Source organism: Narcine bancroftii, chromosome 5 (assembly GCF_036971445.1).
Source record: "Narcine bancroftii isolate sNarBan1 chromosome 5, sNarBan1.hap1, whole genome shotgun sequence".
In the NCBI taxonomy this organism is placed as follows: Eukaryota; Metazoa; Chordata; class Chondrichthyes; order Torpediniformes; family Narcinidae; genus Narcine; species Narcine bancroftii.
Genome location: NC_091473.1, coordinates 152,208,907 through 152,233,746, shown reverse-complemented (window position 1 = coordinate 152,233,746; position 24,840 = coordinate 152,208,907). Strand labels below are relative to the sequence as shown.

Below are 24,840 nucleotides of genomic sequence, written 5' to 3'. Positions count from 1 at the left end.
GCATCAGAGGTGAGTAGAATAAATATCTGGACTTACTAATTTGGCTAGTCCAATCTATATGTAAATTCGAGCTGGGAGTCGAAGGAGGAGAAGCTCGGAGAGAGTAACGTGGAGGTAAGCAGTTAAATACAAGGGCTTACAAGGGCTTGGGCCTACTCAAATTAGGCTGGGAGTCTGAGGAGGCATCAGCTGGAGTTTGAGCTGTGAGACAGAGGAGCAGGAGCTTGGAGAGAGTGACTGGGTTAATTGGTCAAGGTTAATTGGTCAAGGGGCCAGTAAAAGGAGTAAAATGGGAGGGAGCGGCCAGTGAGGAGCAGCGCACTGAGTGAGTGGGGCACTGAAGGAGTGGGACTTCCAGCCTTTGGCTCAACAGGCTTAGGCAAAAGCAGGCGAGGAGAAGGGTAAGTGGCATTATTTTAGCTCAGTCATGCCTATGGGGTTAGTGCTTTGTACTGGATGTCAGATGTGGGAACCATGGGTGAGTCCCAGCCTCCCAAATAGCCACATCTGCGTCAGGTGCACCGAGATGCAGTTCCTTCAGGACCGAGTTGGGGAACTGGAGCTGCAACTTGAGGACCTACGGCTGGTAAGGGAAGTGAGGAGTTGATAGATTCAACTTTCAGGGACATAGTTACCCCAAGACCAGATGTGTCAGGTAAGTGGGTAACTGTCAGGGGTGGGAAGAAAAATACCAGGAAAATGGAGAGCACACCCTCTCAGTATCCCTCTCAGTAACAGGTATATTTTGTTGGATGCTGTTGAGGGAGATGACCTGACAGAAGCTGGCAGCAGTGACCAGGTTGCTGGCACTGAGCCTGGCATGGTGGACCAAAAGGTAAAGAGGAATGCAGTGGTCATTGGGGACTCCATTGTCAGAAATACAGACAGGAGATTCTGTGAGCCAGATAGGTATGCCCGCATGGTGTGCTGCCTCCCTGGTGCAAGGGTGCGGGATATCTCAAATCGGGTCCAGGGTATTCTAAAAGGGGAAGGCGAACAGCCTGATGTCTTGGTACATGTGGGTACCAATGACATAGATAAAAAGGAGGAAGTACTGAAAAAGGATTACAGAGAGTTAGGACAGAAACTAAGAAATAGGACAGCCAGGGTGGTGATCTCTGGTTTGCTACCTGTGCCAAGTGCAACTGAGGACAAAAATGGAAGGTTAAGAAAAATTAATGTGGCTGTGGAGCTGGTGTAAAGGACAGGGTTTTGGCTTCTTGGACCATTGGGATCTCTTTTGGGGAAGGCATGACTTCTACAAGAAGGATGGGTTACACCTAAACCCAAAAGGGGTCAATATATTGGCAGCTAGGTTTGGTACAGCCGTTGGGTGCGGTTTAAACTAATTTGGCAGGGGGGTGGGAACCTGTATGATAGGGCAAAGGACAGAAAAGATAAAACAGGAAAAGTTAGGTTAGGCAGCGAAAGTAAAAAATCAGAAAGAGCAAGGAGGGTGAAAAAAGCAAATCTGAAGGCTTTATATCTGAATGCAAGAAGCATTCGGAACAAGGTAGATGAATTAGCTGTGGAAATTGAGATAAACAAATATGATTTGATTGGGATTACAGAAACATGGCTGCAGGGTGGGCAAGCCTGGGAACTTAACATCCCGGGGTATACGATATTTAGGAGGGATCGGCAAGAAAGAAAAGGGGGTGGGGTAGTATTGATGGTGAGAGAAGGGACCGACACGATTGACAGGAAGGATATTAACTCAGAAGATGCGGAATCTATATGGGTAGAACTGAGGAATAGCAAGTGGCGGAAAACGTTAGTGGGGGTGGTATATAGGCCTCCAAATAGTAGTGTAGAGGTGAGGGAAGGCATTAAAAGAGAAATTAGAGAAGCGTGCAATAAGGGAACAGCCGTCATCATGGGAGACTTTAATTTGCATATAGATTGGACTAGTCAAATTGGTAAAAATACTGAGGAGGAGGAATTCCTTGAATGTTTGCGGGACGGTTATCTAGACCAATATGTCGAGGAACCAACTCGGGAGCAGGCCATTTTAGACTGGGTATTATGCAATGATAAGGGGCTAATCAACAATCTTGTTGTGCGAGGCCCTTTGGGTAGGAGCGATCACAATATGATCGAATTCTCACTCGACGTGGAGAGTGATGAAATTAAAACCGAGACTAAGGTCCTGAATTTAAATAAAGGGAATTATGATGGTATGAGACGGGAGTTGAGTAAGATTGATTGGGTGGTGTTTATGGGGGAGTTGACTGTGGATAGACAATGGAAAGCATTCACGGATCTAATGGAGAAATTGCAAAAATAGTTTATACCGGTTTGGCATAAAAATAAACCAAAAAAGGTGACTCAACCGTGGATAACAAGGGATATTAGAGACAGCATTGGGTCCAAAAAGAGAGCATATCAATTGTCCAAAAAAAGTACCGCAACCGAAGACTGGGAGCAGTTCAAGATGCACCAAAGGAGGACAAAGGGATTAATCAAGAGAGCAAAAATAAATGACGAAAGTAAGCTTGCGGCAAATATAAAAACCGACTGCAAAAGCTTTTATAAATATGTCAAGAGGAAAAGATTGGTGAAATCCAGAATAGGTCCTTTGCAGTCGGAATCAGGGGAATATATAATGGGGAATAAGGAAATGGCAGACCAATTAAATTCTTACTTTAGTTCTGTTTTTACAAGAGAGGATACAAATAACCTCCCAAGGATGTTGGGAAACATAGAGACGAATGCAAGGGAGGAACTGAAAGAAATCAGTATCTCTAAGGACATGGTCTTGTGGAAATTGATGGGATTGAATGCAGATAAATCCCAAGGGCCTGATAATCTACATCCTAGGGTACTTAAGGAAGTGGACATTCAGATAGCAGATGCTTTAAGAATTATTTTCCAGAACTCGATAGACTCAAGATCAGTACCATGGATTGGAGGGTAGCTAATGTTACCCCGCTATTTAAAAAGGGGGGTAGAGAAAAAGCGGGGAATTATCGGCCGGTGAGCCTTACATCAGTAGTGGGCAAAATGATGGAATCCATTATTAAGGATGTAATAGCGGAGCATATGACTAGCAGAGAAGGGATTGGACGGAGTCAACATGGATTTACAAAAGGTAAATCGTGCTTGACAAATCTATTGGAATTCTTTGAGATGGTGACAGGTAAAATAGATGGGGGAGAGTCAGTGGATGTGGTGTACCTGGACTTCCAAAAGGCCTTCGATAAGGTCCCGCATAAACGACTGGCTTCCAAAATCAAGGCTCATGGGATTGGGGGCAAAGTATTGATGTGGATTGAGAACTGGCTGGCAGATAGAAGACAGAGAGTTGGGATAAATGGCTCATTTTCTGAGTGGCAGGCGGTGACCAGTGGGGTGCCACAGGAATCTGTACTGGGACCCCAGCTGTTCACAATTTACATTAATGATCTGGATGAGGGGATTGGATGTAATATCTCCAAATTTGCAGATGACTCTAAGCTAGGAGGGGTTGTATACACTGAAGAGGGGGTCAGGAAGCTGATTTGGATCAATTGAGGGACTGGGCAGATCCATGGCAAATGCACTACAATGTGGATCAATGTGAGGTTATCCACTTTGGTCATACAAACCGGAGGGCAGATTACTATTACTGGGGACAGAGCTTAGCAGTAGGGAGAGGAGAGGAGAGGAGAGGAGAGGGGAGAGGAGAGGAGAAGGACAGAAAAGAAAAGAGTCCGGGGCAGGTAAGAAAACTTTTTTAAAAGTCTCTTACCAGGGTCTGCGGGGAGGAGTCGGCGTCGGAGGCGGCCATTGGTCGAGCCAGCGTACAGGAGAGTGTGATGGGAAGGTAAGGTCTTTTTAAAGACTCTTACTGGGGACAGAGCTTAGCAGTAGGGAGAGGAGAGGAGAGGAGAGAGGAGAGGAGAAGGACAGAAAAGAAGAGTCCGGGGCAGGTAAGAAAACTTTTTTAAAAGTCTCTTACCAGGGTCTGCGGGGAGGAGTCGGCGTCGGAGGCGGCCATTGGTCGAGCCAGCGTACAGGAGAGTGTGACGGGAAGGTAAGGTCTTTTTAAAGACTCTTACTGGGGACAGAGCTTAGCAGTAGGGAGAGGAGAGGAGAGGAGAGGAGAGAGGAGAGGAGAAGGACAGAAAAGAAAAGAGTCCGGGGCAGGTAAGAAAACTTTTTAAAAAGTCTCTTACCAGGGTCTGCGGGGAGGAGTCGGCATCGGAGGCGGCCATTGGTCGAGCGAGCGTACAGGAGAGTGTGTAGGGGTTAATTGGTAAAAGGCCAATAAATAAGAGGGACAGCGAGTGGCCAGCAAGTGCGTGGCCCAGTGAAGGAGTGGGACTTCCAGGCTTTGGCTCATCAGGCTTCGGCGAAAGCAGGCGGAGAGAAAGCTAAGATAGTCTTCATTACTTCTTCATTGGGGTAAGGGATGAGTGTTAAGGCTGTGTGTTGTCGGGAGTGCCGGATGTGGGAGGTCCTGGAGTCTTCCAGACTCCCGGATGTCCATATCTGCACTAGGTGTGTCGAGCTGCAGATTGTCAGGGACGGTGTTAGGGAACTAGAGCTGCAGCTCGATGACCTCAGGCTGGTTAGGGAAACAGAGGTAGTCATAGACAGGAGTTACAGCCAGGTGGTCACGCCAGGGCCACGGGAGGATGAAAGGTGGGTAACTGTTAGGAGAGGGACAAAAGAACGTAAGGTGCCAGAGACGAGCCCTGTGAATGTAACCCTCAGCAATAAGTACGCCTCTTTGAGCACTGTTGAGGGGGACATCAAGGTTGGGGGGAGTGACAGTGGCTGTGCCTCCGGCACGAGGTCGGCCCCTGTAGCTCAGAAAGGGAGGGAAAGGAAGAGGAGGGCAATTGTGGTAGGAGACTCCATAGTTAGGAGGACGGATAGGGGATTCTGCGGACGCAGCAAGGAGAACCGGATGGTGGTTTGCCTCCCTGGTGCCAGGGTCCGGGATCTTGCTGCTCGGGTCCCAGATATCCTAAAGTGGGAGGGACAGGAGCCAGAGGTCGTGGTACATGTAGGTACCAATGACATAGGGAGAATTAGAGAAGAGGTCCTAAAAAGTGAGTACAGGCAGTTAGGTAGGGAGTTAAAAAGAAGGACCGCAAAGGGGGTAATCTCTGGATTACTCCCTGTGCCACGTGACAGTGTGAATAGAAATAGAATGAGGTGGAGGATTAACACGTGGCTGAAGGGGTGGAGTAAGGGGCAGGGTTTTAAGTTTCTGGATAACTGGGACCTTTTTGGGGGGAGATGTGACCTGTACAGTAACGACGTGTTACACTTAAATCCCAGGAAGACCAGAATCCTGGCAGAGGTATTTGCTAGGGCTACTCAGGATCCTTTAAACTAGAATGGTTGGGGGGGAGGGAACAAAATAGTACAGAGCAGTAAGGAGAAGGTTAGAATGCAAACAAAGAAAGTTTGTAGTAAGTATTTGAATATGGATGGGCAGGTGATAGAGAAGGGAAATGCTCTGGAAGAAGATGAAGGGCAATTGGCAGGAAAAGTAAATAATGTTCTTAAAGATGAGGGAAAACAGGGATTAAAAATTGGGAAATTCCTGAAATTCATATATTTTAATGCCAGGAGTATTGTAAAAAAGGTGGATGAGCTGAAGGTGTGGATTGATACTTGGAAGTATGATGTGGTAGCGATTAGTGAGACGTGGTTGCAGGAGGGATGTGATTGGCAACTGAATATCCCTGGGTTTCGTTGTTTTAGGTGTGATAGAGTCGGAGGGGCAAGAGGAGGTGGGGTTGCATTGCTTGTCAGGGAAAATATTACAGCGGTGCCTAGGAAGGATAGATTAGAGGGCACATCCACGGAGGCTATTTGGGTGGAACTGAGGAGTAGGAAAGGAGAGGTTACACTTGTAGGGGTGTATTATAGACCACCCGGAGGGGACCGAGACCTAGAGGAGCAAATCTGTAGGGAGATAGTAGATATTTGTGATAAGCACAGGGTTGTAATTATGGGAGATTTTAATTTTCCACATATAGATTGGGAAACACATTCTGTGAAAGGACTGGATGGGTTAGAGTTTGTGAAATGTGTGCAAGATAGTTTTTTACAACAATATGTAGAGGTGCCGACCAGAGAAGGAGCAGTGTTAGATCTACTGTTGGCAAATGGGATGGGTCAAGTGACGGAGGTTAGTGTTGGCGAGCACTTCGGGTCCAGTGATCATAATGCCATCAGCTTCAATGTCATTATGGAAAGAGAGAAATCAGGGCCAAGGATTGAGGTTTTTGATTGGGGAAAAGCTAGATTTGAGGAGATGCGAAAGGACTTGCAGGGTGTGCATTGGGACAATTTGTTTTATGGGCAGGATGTAGTAGAGAGATGGAAGTCTTTTAAAGATCAGATTTTGAGAGTGCAAAAGCTTTATGTTCCTGTTAGGTTAAAAGGAGGGGCAAAAGGTTTGAGAGAGCCGTGGTTTTCAAGGAATATTGGAAACTTGGTTCGAAGAAAAAGGGAGGCGTACATTAGATATAAGAAGCATGGAGTTAAGGAGATGTTTGAAAGATACATTGAATGTAAGAGGAATCTTAAGAGAGGAATTAGGAAAGCTAAAAGAAGGTACGAGAAAACTATGGCAAGCAGGGTGAAAACTAATCCAAAAGAGTTTTACAAATATGTTCATGGTAAGAGGAAAGCGAGAGACAAAATTGGTCCCTTAGAAAATCAGAGCGGAAAACTGTGTGTGGAGCCTAGAGAAATGGGGGAGATATTGAACAGTTTCTTTTCTTCGGTATTCACTAAGGAGAAGGATATTGGGAGATGTGAGATAAAAAAAGCAAATTGGGTAAATATGGGGAATATAGAGATTACAAAAGGTGTAGTTTTAAGGCTTTTGAAGAATATAAAGGTGGATAAGTCTCCGGGACAAGACGGGATCTTCCCCAGGACATTGAGAGAAGTGAAGGAGGAAATAGCAGAGGCTCTGGCGGTAATTTTCCAAATGTCATTAGATATGGGGATAGTGCCGGAGGATTGGCGCATTGCGCATGTGGTTCCGTTATTTAAAAAGGGTTCAAGGAGGAAGCCAGGCAACTATCGGCCTGTAAGTTTGATGTCTGTGGTAGGTAAATTAATGGAGAAAATTCTTAGAGATAGTACTTATAAACATCTGGATAGACAGGGTCTGATCAGGAGCATTCAACATGGATTTGTGGGAGGAAGGTCATGTTTGACCAATCTGATTGAATTTTTTGAAGAGGTGACTAGGAATGTGGATGAGGGTAGCGCAGTGGATGTTGTCTATATGGACTTCAGTAAGGCCTTCGATAAGGTACCACATGGAAGGTTAGTTAGGAAGGTGCAGTCTTTAGGTATAAATTTTAAGATAGTCAAATGGATTGAACATTGGCTGAAAGGGAGAGGCCAGAGAGTGGTAGTGGATAATTGTCTGTCAGGCTGGAGGCCGGTGACCAGTGGTGTGCCTCAAGGATCTGTATTGGGCCCATTGTTGTTCGTTATATACATTAATGATCTAGATGATGGGGTGGTGAATTGGATTAGTAAATATGCAGATGATACTAAGATAGGTGGAATAGTGGATAATGAAGAAGGTTTTCAAGGATTGCAGAGGGATTTGGGCTGCTTAGAAAAGTGGGCTGAAAAATGGCAGATGGAATTTAATGCTGATAAGTGTGAGGTTCTTCATTTTGGTAAGAAGAATCAGAATAGGACATACGTGGTAAATGGGAGAGCATTGAGGAATACAGAAGAGCAGAAAGATTTAGGAATAACGGTACATCGTTCCCTGAAGGTAGAAACTCACGTGAATAGGGTGGTGAAGAAGGCTTTTAGTATGCTGGCCTTTATCAATCATTGCATGGAATATAGGAGTTGGGAGGTGATGTTGAGATTGTATAAGCCGTTGGTGCGGCCTAATTTGGAGTTCTGTGTGCAGTTCTGGTCGCCTAATTATAGGAAGGATATAAACAGAGTGGAGAGAGTGCAGAGAAGGTTTACCAGAATGTTACCTGGGTTTAAGCATCTGGAGTATGGGGAGAGATTGGACAGATTGGGTCTTTATTCTTTGGAGCGTAGAAGGTTGAGAGGGGATTTGATAGAAGTATTTAAGATTATGAAAGGGATAGACAGAATGGATGTGGATAGACTATTTCCGTTAAGAGGAGGAAAGATTAAAACAAGAGGACATGAGTTAAGAATTAAGGGGCAGAGGTTTAGAGGTAACATGAGGGGGAACTTCTTTACTCAGAGAGTGGTAGCTGTGTGGAATCATCTTCCGGGAGAAATAGTGGTGGCGGAGTCAATTGTATTATTTAAGAAAAGGTTGGACAGGTATATGGATGTGAAGAAGATGGAGGGTTATGGGCATTGTGCAGGGAGGTGGGACGAGAAAGGGGTGTTTGATTCGGTGCGGACTAGAAGGGCCTAATGGCCTGTTTCCATGCTGTAATTGTTATGTTATGTTATGTTATTTGAATGGCAATAGATTAAGAGATGGGGAAGTGCAGAGAGACCTAGGGGTACTTGTACACCAGTCTCTGAAGGCGAGCATGCAGGTACAGCAGGCGGTTAAAAAGGCAAATGGTACGTTGGTCTTCATATCAAGAGGGTTTGAGTATAGGAACAAGGATACCTTACTGCAGCTGTACAGGGCCTTGGTGAGACCCCACCTGGAGTATTGTGTGAAGTTTTGGTCACCTTATCTAAGGAAGGATGTTCTTGCAATGGAGGGAGTGCAGAGGCGATTCACCAGGCTGATACCTGGAATGGCAGGAATGATTTATGAGGAAAGATTGGGCAAATTGGGATTGTACTCGCTGGAGTTTAGAAGATTGAGAGGGGATCTCATAGAGACCTATAAAATTCTGGCAGGACTGGACAGAATGGATGCAGATGGGATGTTTCCAAGGATGGGAAAATCCAGAACCCGGGGCCATGGTTTGAGGATAATAGGCAAACCATTTAGGACCGAGATGAGGAGGAATTTCTTTACCCAGAGGGTGGTGAATCTGTGGAATTCATTGCCACAGAGGGCAGTAGAGGCAGGTTCATTAAATATATTTAAGAGGGAATTAGATCTATTTCTTCAGTATAAGGGTATTAAAGGTTACGGAGAGAAGGCGGGGACGGGGTACTGAACTTTAAGCTCAGCCATGATCTCGTTGAATGGCGGAGCAGGCTCGAAGGGTCGAATGACCTACTCCTGCTCCTATCTTCTATGTTTCTAAGTTCAAAGAAGAGTTTCTTGAGTGAGCTCACTCTCCCTCCATGGTCATTCCAAGAATGAGAACCAGCTCCTCGTCCGCTTGGATATGATGACATATGATGTCATAGTAACTATGGTAACACTACAAAAACAGCAATCTTTCTCAATGGAAAAGTCACAAAATAACCACAAATCACAAACATAAGCCCCGACTACAAGGCCGAAAGGGGAAAAGTTTAGGGAAACCTCTTTGAAGTAGACAAGGACGATGTGGTCAAACAATAATCATGGCTTTTATTAGCAGAAACTCAATAATGAAAGACAATAGATGCATATACAGTTGTATCCAAGGGGAGTATCCTTAACAGTAGAGATAATGCACAGCCAATGTTAGTACAGCAAGGCTCGCCAGAGGGGAAACAGGCAGCTTGGCAGACATTCACCACAGTCTCCCCCCGGCAGAAGAAAGGTTAAAATCTTCCAGGAAAGACTGAAGCAAGCGATACATGGATACCATGTATGACCTTGAGATACCCTAAGAGCCAAAATACGACAGTATCTAGCAAGCAATCTTAGTATAATGAGATGCTTTATGAATATGTCAGCCAATCAGGTTGTTTACGAATTCTGGTGCTTCGTCTCAAAACAGATGGCTCCTTTGCAACCTTGGGAATTGGTACAGATCCCGGGTCAGTAGTGTGGGAAGGACTGACTTCGGACCCGCTCCAGAATCGCCAGCGTGAGGCAGTGGCCATCTGAAAGCTGACTCGGGGTCATAGGCTAGGGGGTGAGTTCAACCTCTCAGGCTCACTCTGAGTAGGGGTGCGAGGAAGGGGCGAACCAGGCAAGGCCAGATCTCTTAGGGGTACAGTGTTGGTACTCCCATCTGGGAATCTAACATGAGCGTAGTGGGGGTTAGTATGCAGTAGCTGAACTGGTTGGACTAGGGTGTCTGTTTTACGCGCCCAAGCGTGGCTCTTCAGCAGCACGGTTTTAGGTTCAGATAAACAGGCTGGCCAGTCCATCACAGATCCTGATTTCCTAGGAAAGGCAAACATATGTTCATGAGGTGTTTGAGTTGTTGCAGTACCCAATAAAGACCGTATAGAATGTAGTGCCTCAGGTAGCACCTCCTGCCACCGGGTAACAGGGTAGCCATGTGTTTTTAAAGCAAGAATAAGTCTTTCAGACTGTAGCATTAGCCCTGTCAACCTGCCCATTGCCCTGCGGCCTGTAGCTCGTGGTAAGGCTGGTGGCAATCCCCTTTCATAGCAGGGCTCGCCGCAGTTCAGCGCTCATGAATGCTGAGCCTCTATCGGTATGAATGTAATTGGGAAAACCAAAAAACGCTGAAAATTCTATCAAGTGGCTTAATGACAGATGCTGACGAGACGTCAGGGCAGGGTATCACAAAGGGAAACCTTGAATATTCGTCAATTACAGTAAGGAAATATACATTTTTGCTGTTGGAAGGTAATGGCCCTTTAAAATCTAAGCTAATCCTCTCAAAAGGTCGCGTTGCCTTGATGAGAGTGGCCTCTGGAGCTTTGAAGTATTGCGATTCTGCACAAACAGGACAGCTTTTAGTCAGTTTCCTGACTTCTTCCAGAGAGTAAGGAAGGTTGTTAGCCTTTATATAGTGGAAGAATCTCATGACTCCTGGGTGGCACAGTCTGCTATGGATCTCTTTTAGCCCCTCCAGCTGAGCACCAGCAGCAGATCGTGACCATGCGTGAGAGGGATCATTTCACCTGCCCGGTCTGGACTGGATCTCATAATTATAAGTTGAGACTTCTATTCCCCAGCGTGCCATTTTATCGTTCTTGATTTCATGTTTAGTACTCAACGTAGGCTTCAGATTTCTGATCAGTGACAAGAGTAAATTTTCTGCCGGCTCGTAAGTGTCTCCAGTAGCGAACAGCTTCAATAATAGCCTGGGCTTCTTTTTCAATGGCAGGATGTTTAAGTTCAGGTCCGCGTAACGTGCGGGAGAAGAATGCCACAGGTCTGCCCTTTTGATTAAGAGCTCCTGCCAAGGCACAATCCTTGGCATCAGTTTCCACTTGGAATGGGACATCTTCGTCAATGGACGAGAGTGGAGCTTTGGCAATATCAGCTTTAATTCTCTCCAAAGCCTTTAAGGCCATTGGAGAGAGAGGAAAAGATTTAGTGTCAAACAGATGGCGTGCCTTCGTGGCGTAGTCCCAAACCCATTTGCAGTAGTAGGAAAAGAATCCCATACACCTTTTAAGGGCTTTTGCTGAGTTTGGGGGTGGTAACTTCTTAAGGGGGGCCATTCTTTCCGGGTCGGGGCGGATTTTGCCCTTGCGGACAATGTAGTCCAGAATGGGTAGCTCTGTCGCGTTGAACACACATTTGTCCTCGTTAAATGTAAGGTTGAGTTCTTTAGCTGTTGTTAAAAATTTCTTTAAGTTGTTGTCATGCTCAGCCTGTGTTTTCCCACAGATAGTGACATTATCCAGATAGGGAAATGTACCCTGTAACTCATACGTCCTAACAATCTTATCCATTTCCCTGAAACACTCACACACCATTAATGACTCCAAAAGGTACCCTTTTAAACTGGTATAACCCCCCCCCCCCACCCCCGCCTCATCAGCCTCAAAGGCTGTATAGGGTTGTTCCTTTTTTTTAATGGGGATTTGGTGGTAAGCTGCTTTGAAGTCAATAGTGGAGTACACTTTGTATTGCGCTATCTGATTAATCATCTCATCGGTGCGTGGCAGGGGGTATCCAGGTTAGTGTAATGGTTGATTGTCTGGCTGTAGTCAATAGCCAGTCATTTCTTAGTGTGATTTTTTCACAACTACCACCTGGGCTCACCAAGGAGTCTTACTGGGTTCAATTACTTCCTCTTTAAGCAATCTCTGGGTCTCAGCTTTGATAAACTCAAGATCCTCTTTGCTGTAAGAACGGCTCTTAGTGGCAATCGGCCGACACTCGGGGGATAAATCACTGAAAAGGGAGGGAGCTTTGATTTTTAATGTGGACAGACTGCAGTAACTAGTGCGGGGGATGGTAAGTGTGGGTAGTGGCCAAAATTTAACACTACTCTGTTCATCTGAGATTGAATATCTAACCCCAGTACCACCGGGGCTCAGAGCTCTGGTATAATAAAGAGCCATACGTCAGCCAGGCAATGTCCCTGCAAATTTAAAGTAACTTTACACTTGTCCCGTACAGTTTTTGTAAGTTCACTACAAGCCATCGATATCTTTCGGTTTGCTGGATATCTCCACAAATTTAAGACTCTGGGAACTCTCTCATGGATGTAGCTGCCAGCACTACCCGAGTCTATTAGACAATCAAGAGTCTCACCATTCACCTTCCCCTTCATAGTCGAGCATTCCAGTCCATAACATCCCCCAAGCTTTGGAGTCAATTGAGCTATCACAGGGGGTCTCACCTCGCTGTTACTTGAAGTTGATTCAGCCTGCTCGTCTGAAGATTCCTCCTTTTCACAGTTGTCTTGCATTCCTGCAGCTCCAGGATGCATTTTCTTGGTGCTTCTCTTCTTCTTTTTGCCTTACACGCTTTAGCAGAGTGGCTGAGTTTCCCACAATAGCTGCAAGTAGCAAATTGAGCCAGGCACTTCTGTATGGAGCGCCAGCTCTTATCACAGAGGTAGCATTTTTCAGGAGTTTTTCTTTCCTTCGTGGTTCCAGCACTCCTGGATGTTTCCTTTTCGGTTTCTAGCATTTCACTGGACCACATGGCACTTCTCAGTGTTTTGGCTAGAATGACTGCCCGGTTGTAGATTAAGGGCTCCGTCTCCAGCAGCCTCTGTCGGATGTAACTGGAGTCAATTCCGTGGAGCTGCATGGTAAGCAGCCAAACGTTCCCGGGCTATAGCCAGTGTGGTAGCTCCCTGCATTACAGCGAAAGGGACCTCACCCAGCAGAGAATTCAGGTAGCCCCACTGTATCGCCTCATCGACCATGTTGTTTCGAGCCATGTAGTAATGGAAACAAGCAATCCAGTGGTTGAAAATTTCTATGGCCCTCGGGGCAGACTGGTCGATTATCAGTGGGACTAGGCAAAAAAAAAGCTTTGGCACAGATTGGAAGAGCAAAAAGGGCCTGTTTCTGTGCTGTAATGTTCTATGGTTCCAAAGACGTAGGGAATCAGTAGGTTAATTAGTCACATGGTGTATTTGGGTGGCACAGGCTCGTAGGCTGGAAAGGTCTTTTAACCTGCTGTATCTCCAAATTAATATTGGTTTGCAAGGATGAACATTCTGTAAACGACTCAGAAAATATCAGCCAAAATAAGTAATATAATAAACTCCAGAAAAGCAGAAATATGCAATGATAGAATATTGGATGCATGTTCCGATGGAACAGGGCCCATTTGTGATCACTAATGGCAGTAAACTAATGGGTGGCCCAACAGAGAGGAGAGCCGTGCCCATGAAACCCGCTCCACCATTCACTGATATCCCAATTCACTGCAGTTGTGGTGCAACCTCTCTGGTTGCAAAATTCGAGGAATAGCAGTTAGCACCAGCGATTGGGTCAGGGGTTCGAATCCCCCGCTGTCTATAAGGGGGTTTACGTTCTCCCTGTGCCTGCATGGGTTTTCACTGCGGGTTCCACCATTCGAAACATACTGGGGGTTGTAGGTCAAATTGGGTGTGTTTGTGTGGCACGGGTTTGAGGGCTGGAATGGCCTGTTATGCTGTATCTCTACATTTACATTTTTAAAAATTTTTTAAATTAGATTGTGATGTTGGGAATATCAATGGTGTTGAATGCAACAGCTTGAATACGTGAAAGATCAGTAGTGTTGTATCAGTGCACCATCTACAGCTGCTAACACAGCGTGAGAGTGATTAACCACTGAAGAGAATTCCACAATGTCTATTTTGTCTGGTGCAATTTCAAAGTTATGTGTCTTTGGATCAACACAGGGTGGCGCTGGTCCATCTGGCGATGAAGGAGAGCGAGGACAAATGGGAATGAGGGTGAGTTCAACGTGCCAACGACTTCCTGGTATTCAGATGTGTCTCTGTCTGGATGAGGTTCGGCTTCACCCACAGAGGCAAGATGAAGCATGTTGACTGTGTTTGGTGTGATCTTGTCGTCGCCCCCCCCTTATCCCCCAGCAGATGCCTGAAACCTTGGATCGAACCAAACCCTATATATACTAGGTTTTTTTCTGACACATACACACCGATGAATTATAAATTATGAACACTAAAAAATTTACAATAACAATAATAAAATAGAACAATATTTTGGAAAAGCATTACTTGAATACAGGCACCGTGATACCGCGACAGTCGACCTGATAACCGAGACAGGTACAGTGTGGATTCACTGGACAAAGGGATGATTCACGTTCTGGACAGGATGGTGGAAGATTGCGCCAAGCTACTCAGAACGGCGCACAATTTTAAACTTCTGAATTGTTCATTTCTGGAAGTTTCCATTTAATGTTTTCGGACCGTGGTTGACCGTGGGTAAGTGAATTTGTTCCGCAGGTTTTGGAAAATCCACGGTATTTTGTTTGTGTTTTGTTATGCCAGTCCCCTGAGCTCAGCAGGTCAGAGAAGTAACACCACACACCTGCCTGACCCGACCACCTCGCCTCTGAATCACAAACGTCAGTGCAGGAGGGGCAAATTGTTGTCCATTCTGAGGATCTGCACGTGCCTGCATATCGGAACTCACATATGTTTCAGGGTCACGAGACAAATTGTCATCAATTCATCCTCACGTTCTCTCTGAACCAAGTAGACAGCTTAAGTTCACTGGGAGAACTGGACACAGTTCCAGCGTTCATATCACCCTGGGAGAATTGGACAGAGTTCACCGGAGAGTGGGACCTTGGTAAATGTGAGGTCATTAGAGAACAAGCTATAGTGCCGGAGCATATCAAAGTTAAGGAAGAGGTAGTGTCTGAGAAACATTTGGATAAATTAGTCCCTGGGATCAAATAGGATAACATCAACTTACTACAGAAGCAAGCAAGGAGATTGCTGGTGCATTGGCAATGATCTTTGCATCCTCCTTGGCCACACAGGAGGTACCAGAGGAATGGAGAATGGAAAATGTGGTCCTTTGTTTAACTAAAAGGTAATAGGGAGAATCCTAAGAATTTGAGACCAGTCTTACTTCAGTGGTGGGAAAACTATTGGAGAGGATTCTTAGGGACCAGATTTATGAATATTTGGAGAAGCTCTGTCTTCTCAGGTGTAGTCGGCATGGTGGGGGCGTAGGTTGGAGACGTGGAAATATGCCTCTTCCGGTAGAATTAATTAAAACTCTAATAGAAAATTACAACATTGAGATGTTCTGAATTGAAATACAGTGGCTACAAGGAAAGCAAAGACTCAAACAGCAAAGAAAATGCCCCTATTATGATTGAAGAAACTGGGCCTACCTTAACGGAGCCTCTGGATTTGCCTCCTCACTCTCCAAGATTGACCCACTCTGCGATGGCTAAAGTTAATGGAACTCCAGCGTCGCTCCTCTGGGGAGCTGGCAAAGATGACTCTGGAGTTCAGAAGAAGGTTGTCGAACTTGGCTGCAAGAACAACTGGGCATGCACGAGAGTTTGTGTACGCACACAACTGAATTGATGTCGTTACAGGGAGTGAGTGATTGAGCCAGCTAAGTCCAGGGTTAAACAACTGGCTCATAAACAATCAAGGCTAATTTCATCATTTGGGGAAGAGGAAGAAGGGAGAGAGGAAGAATTGGAGGGACTGGAAAGATTATATCATGGAGAAGAAACCCAGTTTATTCAACGTATGGAAGAAGCAAAGTCTAAATATTCTGGTTATTCAAGATACAGATTCTTCAGTTCAGACTTTAATTATAAATCGGATGGATAAAATGATTAAACATATGAATGCACAATTTTTGTCTTTTAGATCTGGTGTTACTACACAATTTCAATATCTTAAAGGTGAAATGAATTTTATTAAACAAGAAATGGCAAAGTATGCAGGTACTGTGGATAAGGTTAAAGTTAAAGCCCAGAAAGTTGAAGATGTACAAGATTATCATTTTGAAGTAGGGCAGAGTGAAGTTACAGTGAATAAATTCTTTTATGCCTTGGGAAGTTCAAAGGAAAGAACTTTTAACCCCCAAAAATCGATGTGTTAGAGAAGGGGTTCCCAACTTTTTTGTTCCTCCGTACCCCTTGGGCAATTTTACAGGTTTCCGTGAACCCCTAAAAATTAAGGATAAAAAAACACGACATTGTGCAATCTGACTCCAGATTACACCATCATGTAATGTACAGTATTGGTTATTCTCTCAGACCCAATGTACCCCCTGAAAAGTGCAAATGTACCACTGGGGGTACATGGACCCCAGGTTGGGAACCCCTGTGTTAGAGAATCACAGCTGCAGAAATAATATTAAAATTATTGAGCTACTTGGAGGTCGCAAAACATAGAAACATAGAAAATAAGTGTAGGAGGAGGCCATTTGGCCCTTCAAGCCTGCACCGCCATTCATTTTGATCATGGCTGATCATCCACTCAGTACCCTGTTCCAGCTCTCTCTCCATACCCCCTGTCACAAGTACTAAACCTAACTCTCTCTTAAATTCAGAACAATTCTTTCAAAAATCTGGAGATTATGGGCCCTGAAAATTTTCTGAATGGTTTGGAACTGGAAAGAACACATAGAACTAATAGAAAGAAACTATTCCGTGGACAAAAGCCACACTTTATTCTGATTAGATGTATACGTTACCAAGATGAAGAAACAATATTATTAAGTTTGCAGTCCAAAATGCCAGAAAACAACAAGGCCCTTTAATAGTGGAAACGATGAAGTATTCCTTTCTGCAGGTTTAAGTTGCCCTATTGTTAAAAGAAGAAAAGAATTGAATCCTGCAAAATCAGTTCTTTGGAAAAAGGGATGTAAATTCTCTTTTTGATACACAGCCATACATTTTTCTGGAGAAAATCAGTCGTGATTTTTTACTGATGAAGATGAAGTTCTGAATTCTTTGCCTAATATTAGACAAGATCAAATGAAAAGTCAGTCTATTCAAAAGGTGAGATTGAGTTAAGTTCAGAAGACACAAGATAAATGCCAGATATCAAGAATCGATTTAAATTAATGATGATCGAGTGAACCAGGATCTTGAAGAAGCTCTTTATACCTGAATGAATAGTATAAGTGAACTTGTGTATATTCTGTCTGGGGGCAGGGACTTTTTGTCTTCTCCTTCCATAGCTGCGTGCCACTTCCCATTCAACGGAGGGAAATAGTACTGTTTTTTTTTATATCAGTATTTTTTTCTTTCAGAGGTTTTTTATTCTTGTCTTTTCTTTTTTAATTTTTCTTTGGAGATGTCAAATATATTTGAAAATTTGTATGGAGCGGGGGTCCACTGGGATGGGTGGCAAGAGTTCTCTAGTTTTGAGATTTCGGATATGGCTATTAATAATGCATTAAATTTTGTAACTATTAATGTGAATGAGTTTAATAACCAAATTACAAGGAAAAACATTGGTTTAGATCAAGAAATTGAGGGTTAATATTGCTTTTTTTGACAAGAGACACATTTAACTGAAAAAAAATCAAAAGCTAAAAATTTATTCTAGATTCTTTTTTACACCTTGCTGAAGCAGCTGAAAATGGGTAAATTGGTGGAGATTTTAACTGTTGTTTAGATCCAATATTTAGATAAGTCACAAAAATCCGTGACGAGAACTAAAGCAGCTAAAATAATTCTGGCTTTGATGAAGAATTTGAATTTGACGAAGATTAAATCTGAAAGAAAAAGATGTTTCTTTTTATTCTTACAGACATGATTCTTATTCAAGAATAAATATGTATTTTAATGTCAGCTCACTTACAAGGATGAGTTACACATGTAGAATACAAGGCTAGGATTTTATCAGACCTCTTAACCTCTTTTGGTTAATGGGGATTATACTCAATGTGACCAATTTGCTCAATTTAAATGGTCAGATAAAGGAATTAAATATTTAGGGGATCAAAATTGATAAATATTTGAATAATTTCTATACATTGAATTATTTACCATTATTTAATAAAATTAAGGATGATTTAAATGGATGGAATGACTTACCTATAAAATTAATGGGTAGAGTAAATTTTATTAAAATGAATATTTTTCCAAGGGTTCAATACCCCTTTCATTCTATTCCTTGTGGTATACCTCAAAAATTCTTTAAGGATTTGAATTCAATTATTATGGAAAGGAAAGATGGCTAGAGTTTGTTTAGAAAAATTAACCTGGGAGTTTGAATTAGAAGGTTTGCACATTACGCATTTCAAGAATTATTATAAAGCTGCCCAACTGAAGTTTATTAATGGAATCTTTAACTTGGATTAAAATAGAATTAGGTAAAATAGGTGAAGAACATATGCAGGAATTCATTATTAAACGGAATTCTAAACTGTTAACAGGAACTAAAGATGAATTATGGAATTAAATAGAGGATGAGATAGGTGGAAAAGGTTTAATTTCTCGGAAAATGCCTTTATATCAAAGTAGACTTCCTTTTACTACGAGTAATCAATTTTTGAAGATTTGGAGTCAAATGAGGGTCAAAAAATGAAGATTGTTTTGAAGCTGGTAAATTTATTATTTTTCAACAAATGAAGGAAAAATTTAATGTCCTGAATAATACCTTTTTTTATATTATCAAGTTAAAGCCTTCTTGTCTGAAAAATCAGGTCAAAATTAGACACTACCTAGAATGAATTAGAATTATTGATTATTAAGGGTGATATGAATAAATTTATTTCAGAAATGTATAAATTATTTCAAAGAAAATCTCCTGAATTTGGAATTCATAAATCAAGATTAAGATGGGAGGTTGATTTATTTAGACAGATAGATGAGAATGACTGGATGCAGTTATGTAAAAAGAGTATGGTGAAAATTATTAATGTAAAATTTTGATTGGTTCAATATAATTTTTTTACATCAAGTATTTTTAACTCTCTAAAAATTAAAAAAAATAATCCAACATGATCACATTTATGTTTTAGATGTGGTCAAGAAGTAGGTTCATTTTTTTCACTCTACTTGGCAGTGTCCCAGAGTAAAACCCTTTTGGATAGAGGTCAAAATATTTTTGGAAAAAATATCAAAGGTTGAACTCCCACATGATCCGACCTTACTTTTGTTGGGTAATGTTAAAACGATTCATCAAATTAAGATTTAACTGTGTATCAAATTGAATTCTTACGATTAGCTTTAGCTGTTTCTAGAAAATGAATAGCCATTGCTTCAGGTAGACAACTTGGCCAGCATGAATGGGTTGGACTAAAAGGCCTGTTGTAATACTATATAACTATGACCCAGCATGGAAACAGGTCCTTCAGCCCAACCTGCCCATGCTAACCAAAGTCTCTCACTCACATTCATCTCACCTGCCTGCGTTTGGCCCATATCCCTCTAAACCTGTCCTATCCATGGATCCATCCAACTTTTGTGTAAATGTTGCAGTAGTACCTGCCTCAACCCCCTCCTCCACCAGCCCGTTGCATGCACCCACCACCCTCTATGTAACACAGTTACCCTGTAGGTTCCTGTTAAATCTCTCCCCCCCCCCCCCCCTACCTTAAACCCATATCCCCTGGTTACTGATTTCCTGACTCTGGGAAAAAGACTCCCTGCCTTCACCCGATCTGTTCCTTTCGTGTCGTTGTCCACCTCTGAGAGATCACCCCTCATCCTCCTACGCTCCAGGGAATAAAGCCCCAACCTGCTCCACCTCTCCATACAGCTCAGGCCCCCGAGTCCTGGCAACATCATCGTAAATCTTCTCTGTCCCCTCTCCAGCTCGACGACATCTTTCCTGTAGCACAGTGACCAAAACTGACCATGATCCTCCAAATGGGGCTTCACCAGCGCCTAATATGCCTGCAACGGGACCTCCTGACCAACCAGTACTCAGACTGATGATGGCTAACGAAACTGATAGAATATAAAGTATAGGAAACGATACACCAAATATTTAATCCGTGTTCCTTGTATCCCGTGTATAGATCGGCTCAAGTATAGGACAACCTGGAATTTCCACCTAAAATGTTGGTTTTGAGTAACACCCTTTGTATAAGACGAACCTCAAAATCAGGCATTTACCGCTGACCGGTGGATACTGTTCAAAGCAAATGACAGTATTTTAATAATAAATTATTTGTAAAATGTTTCAAATTTATTTGGATTTTTAAAATAAACCACCATAATCTCCTGTGACAGGCCGTTTAAAGTCTGTACAGAACTGGGGACAGTCAGACCAGGCGGAGGAGCGTTGAGACTTCACTGATAACTAATGCGGCATGCGCGAATTGCATTGGAGCCGGCAGAAAAAGGGCAGTGGTGTTGAGACTTTGCCGTCAAGGCAAGATTTTTTTAGACCCAGCGCATAGGACGCCCCCCCCCCCCCCACCCCGGCCTGATTTTAAGGGGAAATTTTTTAAGCTTCAAAGATTGTCCGATATGGCAGGATATAGGGTAATTAAAGATAGATCCTTATTTTGGAGCTTGTGTCTGATTCAATTTCTGCTTTACACCTCCCCAAATTCCTTCTCCACCATTGCAATGATTCAGTGGTCAGCTGGGTATTTTCAGCCCATCTGACTAATGCTAGCATGTACTGTTGCAACACGGCAGACTGGATTGAATGGGTCAAACGCTGGTTCAGTCCGCTGCCAAGTTTGATGAGCAAAGCAAAATGTGTTGATGAATTACAAATCCTCTCCACTGAGGTTGAAGGAAGGATCTCTCTTTCTGCTTCAGGGGGAGCCTGGTCCTACCGGAGAAGAGGGACTTCAAGGGAAAGACGGAGTAAAGGTAGAACCTGTGTGTCCAAAGAGCTTCCGGTGTGGATGAGGGCAGGTTTGGACTCTTATAACACTTGACAACAAATTTTTTCAAAAGGTTTGCTTCCTGAAAAAATTGGGGATTGTGATTGATAACTTTAAGCTGAACACAAAGATATTTCAGATTTGCTGTATCAGGTAGGAAGTTGGAGAAAAATTAAATTAAATTTTATTGAATTTAGCCTGTTTACCACATAATGACGCCGACACATTGCATTAGTTCAACTGGCCTAAAAATGTTTTGCCGCTGATTTTCATTTGCACTCAGGATCTGATGCGTCTTGTGTCAGTGTCCAACAAAAATCGGCCAGCATTGATGGATTCAGTTGCCCTGATACCGCTTTTCCAAGGTCACAATGTCCTGGTGAAACCTTTCACCGTGTTGGTCACTAACGGCACCAAGATCAGCAGGGAAGAAGTCCAAGTGCGAATGCAGTCAATGAATTTTCTTTTTTTTTCCAAAGTTTATTTAAATGATAACTGAAACAATATAAAAATGGTCAAAGAAAATTTTTCATTAATACCCATCCACCCTCCCACCCTTACAGCCAGCTCCCTTAAGGGGAGCAACAAAAAAAATTATATATATATATATTTAAAAATGTTAACAACATTTCAAAGTATATCTAAATGCATATATTTCAAATACGGAGACCACTTACTAACAAAAGAAGAATAATTATCATGTAAAGTACAAGTAATTTTTTCCATAACAACACATACTTTCAATTAATTATGCCAACGTGCTATATTAATCTCAGTATCATCTTTCCAGGTACTAGCAACACATTTACACGCTACTGATAATACCAAACGTACAAAAGCAATTTCAATTTTATCCAATCCCATTCCTCTAAACGAATATAAATTTCCCAACAAGAAAATTGTTGGATCTAACGGTAATATAAAATTATATAATTTCTCCAAGACGACTTTAATTTTTTGCCAAAATGCTTGAACGTTAACACAATTCCATACAGCATGTAAAAAAGTTCCAATACATGAACCACATCTAAAACAAGAGTTCGAATTACTAAACCCATATTTTTTAAACGTTTCCAGGGTCAAATATAATTGATGTAGAAAATTATAATTCACCATTCCATATCATACATTAGTCAATTTAATTACATTGTCTTGACACATATTTGCCCAATCTTCTTCAGGAAAAATAAATACTAAATCACTCTCCCATTTAAGTTTAGATTTCTCCCAATCTGGTTTATCCATGCTATCTTGTAACAAATTATACATAACTGAAATGTAACCCTTTTTCAGTATAGAGGAAATCAAAGATTCAAATCTCGACAAAGTAGGTAAAATCATCTTTATACCATAATTATCTTTTATCAAAGCCCTAAGTTGATAATACACAAATAAAGAATTTACAGGTATATCAAATCTTTCTCTCAATTGGTTAAAAGAAAGAAATTGCCCTCTACAAAACAATCTTGTATTGTCTTTATACCCTTAGAATCCAAAATCCTTAAATGATTGTTAAAAATTGAAAAAGGAATAAGCTGATTATTATACAATGGAGTTAAAATTGATAATATAGCTTTCGACCCTAACACCCTATTTTTTTTAACCAAATCTTTAATAAATGTTTCAATATTGGCATATCATATTGCTGTAACAAATTCAAATTCCAACAAAATATATATTCATGTATTTCTACCTTAGGAATACACGCCATCTCCACTTTAGCCCAGCTACGATGCTGATCTAAAACCATCAATCTACTAATGAACTTCAACTGGGCCGCTTCATAATAATTTTGAAAATGTGGTAGTTGTAATCCGCCCAATCTATACTTCCATGTAAGTCTATACAATGCTACTCACCATTCCATAAAAACTCTCGCACTGCTTTATTCAGATCTTGGAAAAAAAGCCCTTAGAAAGTAAACAAGGTAGTGGCTGAAATAAATATTGAATTCAAGGAAAAATATTCATTTCAATACAGTTAACCCGTCCAATTACAGTTAATGGAGGATATTTCCACTTAATCAAATCTACTTTAATCCATCTTAATATAGGTACATAATTTAATTGATATAATGATTGATAATTTGTATCCATAAACACATCTAAATATTTAATTTTACTTGTCCACCTCAATTTTATAATTGTTTTAAAATCAGAATAATCTCCCACTCCAACTAGTAAAATTTCACTTTTATCTCAATTAACTTTATATTCTGATAATTCTCCAAATTTCAACAAACACTCTTGCAATTGTTTCAACGACTGTTCTGGTTCTGTTAAGTATACCAACACGTCATCCACAAATAAGTTAATTTTATACTCTTCATTCTTAACCCACATCCCTCTAATTTCTTCATTTTGTCTAATAGCCTGAGCTAACAGTTCAATAACCAATGCAAATAAGGCTGGTGACAATGGGCAACCCTGTCGAGTTGAACGAGTTAATTTAAATGGTAAAGACATCTGTCCATTTGTCACCACCCTAGCAATCGGGTTCGTATAAAAAGCCTTAACCCAACCAATAAAAAAAGGGCTGAATTTAAATTTCTCTAACACCTTAAATTAAAATTTCCCACACAACCCTATCAAAAGCTTTTTCTGCATCTAATGCAACAACCATAGGATGGTTAGGTTGCTTTCGATATGCATTGACCAAAGTAATTAATCGAAATATATTGTCTGATGCCTTTCTATTAATAAAACCTGTTTGATCAATATGTACCAATTTAGGTAAATATTTAGCAAGTCTATTAGCTAATACTTTCGCTATAATTTTATAATCCACATTTAATAAAGAAATAGGTCTATACAAAGACAGTTTTAATGTATCTCTATCTTTTTTTGGATTGACAGTTATTAAAGCACTAGAACATGATTCTGGTAACTTCTGATCTTCAGTAACTTGATTCAACACTTCTCCAAATTCATTAGAAAAATCATCATAAAAGAGTTTATAAAATTCCACAGGGAATCCATCATCCCCTGGGGATTTTCCGTTTGGCATTTCCTGAATAGCTTCCTTAATTTCAAAATCTGTAAATGGAGATTCCAATTCCTGAACATCAATTCCATCTAATACCGGTAACTTTAATCGGGATAAGTAAGAATCAATAAAACCATTATCCTGTTTCCCCTCAGAAGTATATAATTTTGATAAAATGAATAAAACTGATCATTAATTTCCTGAGGCTTATGTTATTATTGAATTATTCTTAACAGCTTTAATAGTCTGAGATGCCTGTTCAGCTTTCAATTGCCAAGGAAGTACCTTATGAGCTCTTTCCCCCAACTCATAATAACGTTGTTTAGATCGATTAATTAATTGCTCAAACTGATAAGTTTGTAAAGTATTATAACGCAATTTCAACCTCTATAATGCAGCTTTTTTAAAATCTTCTGTTACCCCTTTCTGAAAGTCCTTCTCTAACTCAGCAATCTTATTTTCTAACTCTAAACTTTCTGCCATATATTGTTTCTTAACTTTCATAGAATAACTAGTGATCTGCCCTCTCAAATAAGCTTTTAAAGCATCCCATATTACAAAATTACTATCCACAGAATTAATATTCTCAGTCAAAAATAAAGAGATCTGCTCTTTAACAAAAGTAACAAACTCTGGTTTCTTCAATAACATTACATTAAACCCCCATCTAGATGACGGACGTACTACCTCCGAACTTTCACAAGAAAAAAGTAATAGAGAATGATCAGATATAACTCTACTTTTATATTCAGCTCGTAATACTCTACCATGTAAATGTGCTGATACCAAAAATAAATCAATTCTAGAAAATAAATCATGTCTCGAAGAATAAAAAGAAAAATCTTTCTCTGTAGGATT

The 24,840-nt window shown here is 41.6% G+C and overlaps 1 protein-coding gene across 1 annotated transcript in view; it reads left to right on the top strand.

Moving 5' to 3' along the window:
- The window catches only part of LOC138764078 (collagen alpha-1(XXIV) chain), a 410,285-nt gene that overhangs the window by 270,748 nt on the left and 114,697 nt on the right, over nt 1-24,840 (top strand). Inside the window, exons 35-36 of the mRNA XM_069939403.1 lie at nt 14,094-14,147; nt 20,930-20,983. Coding sequence (XP_069795504.1) covers nt 14,094-14,147; nt 20,930-20,983 — 108 coding nt within the window. The remainder of the gene's footprint in view (nt 1-14,093; nt 14,148-20,929; nt 20,984-24,840) is intronic.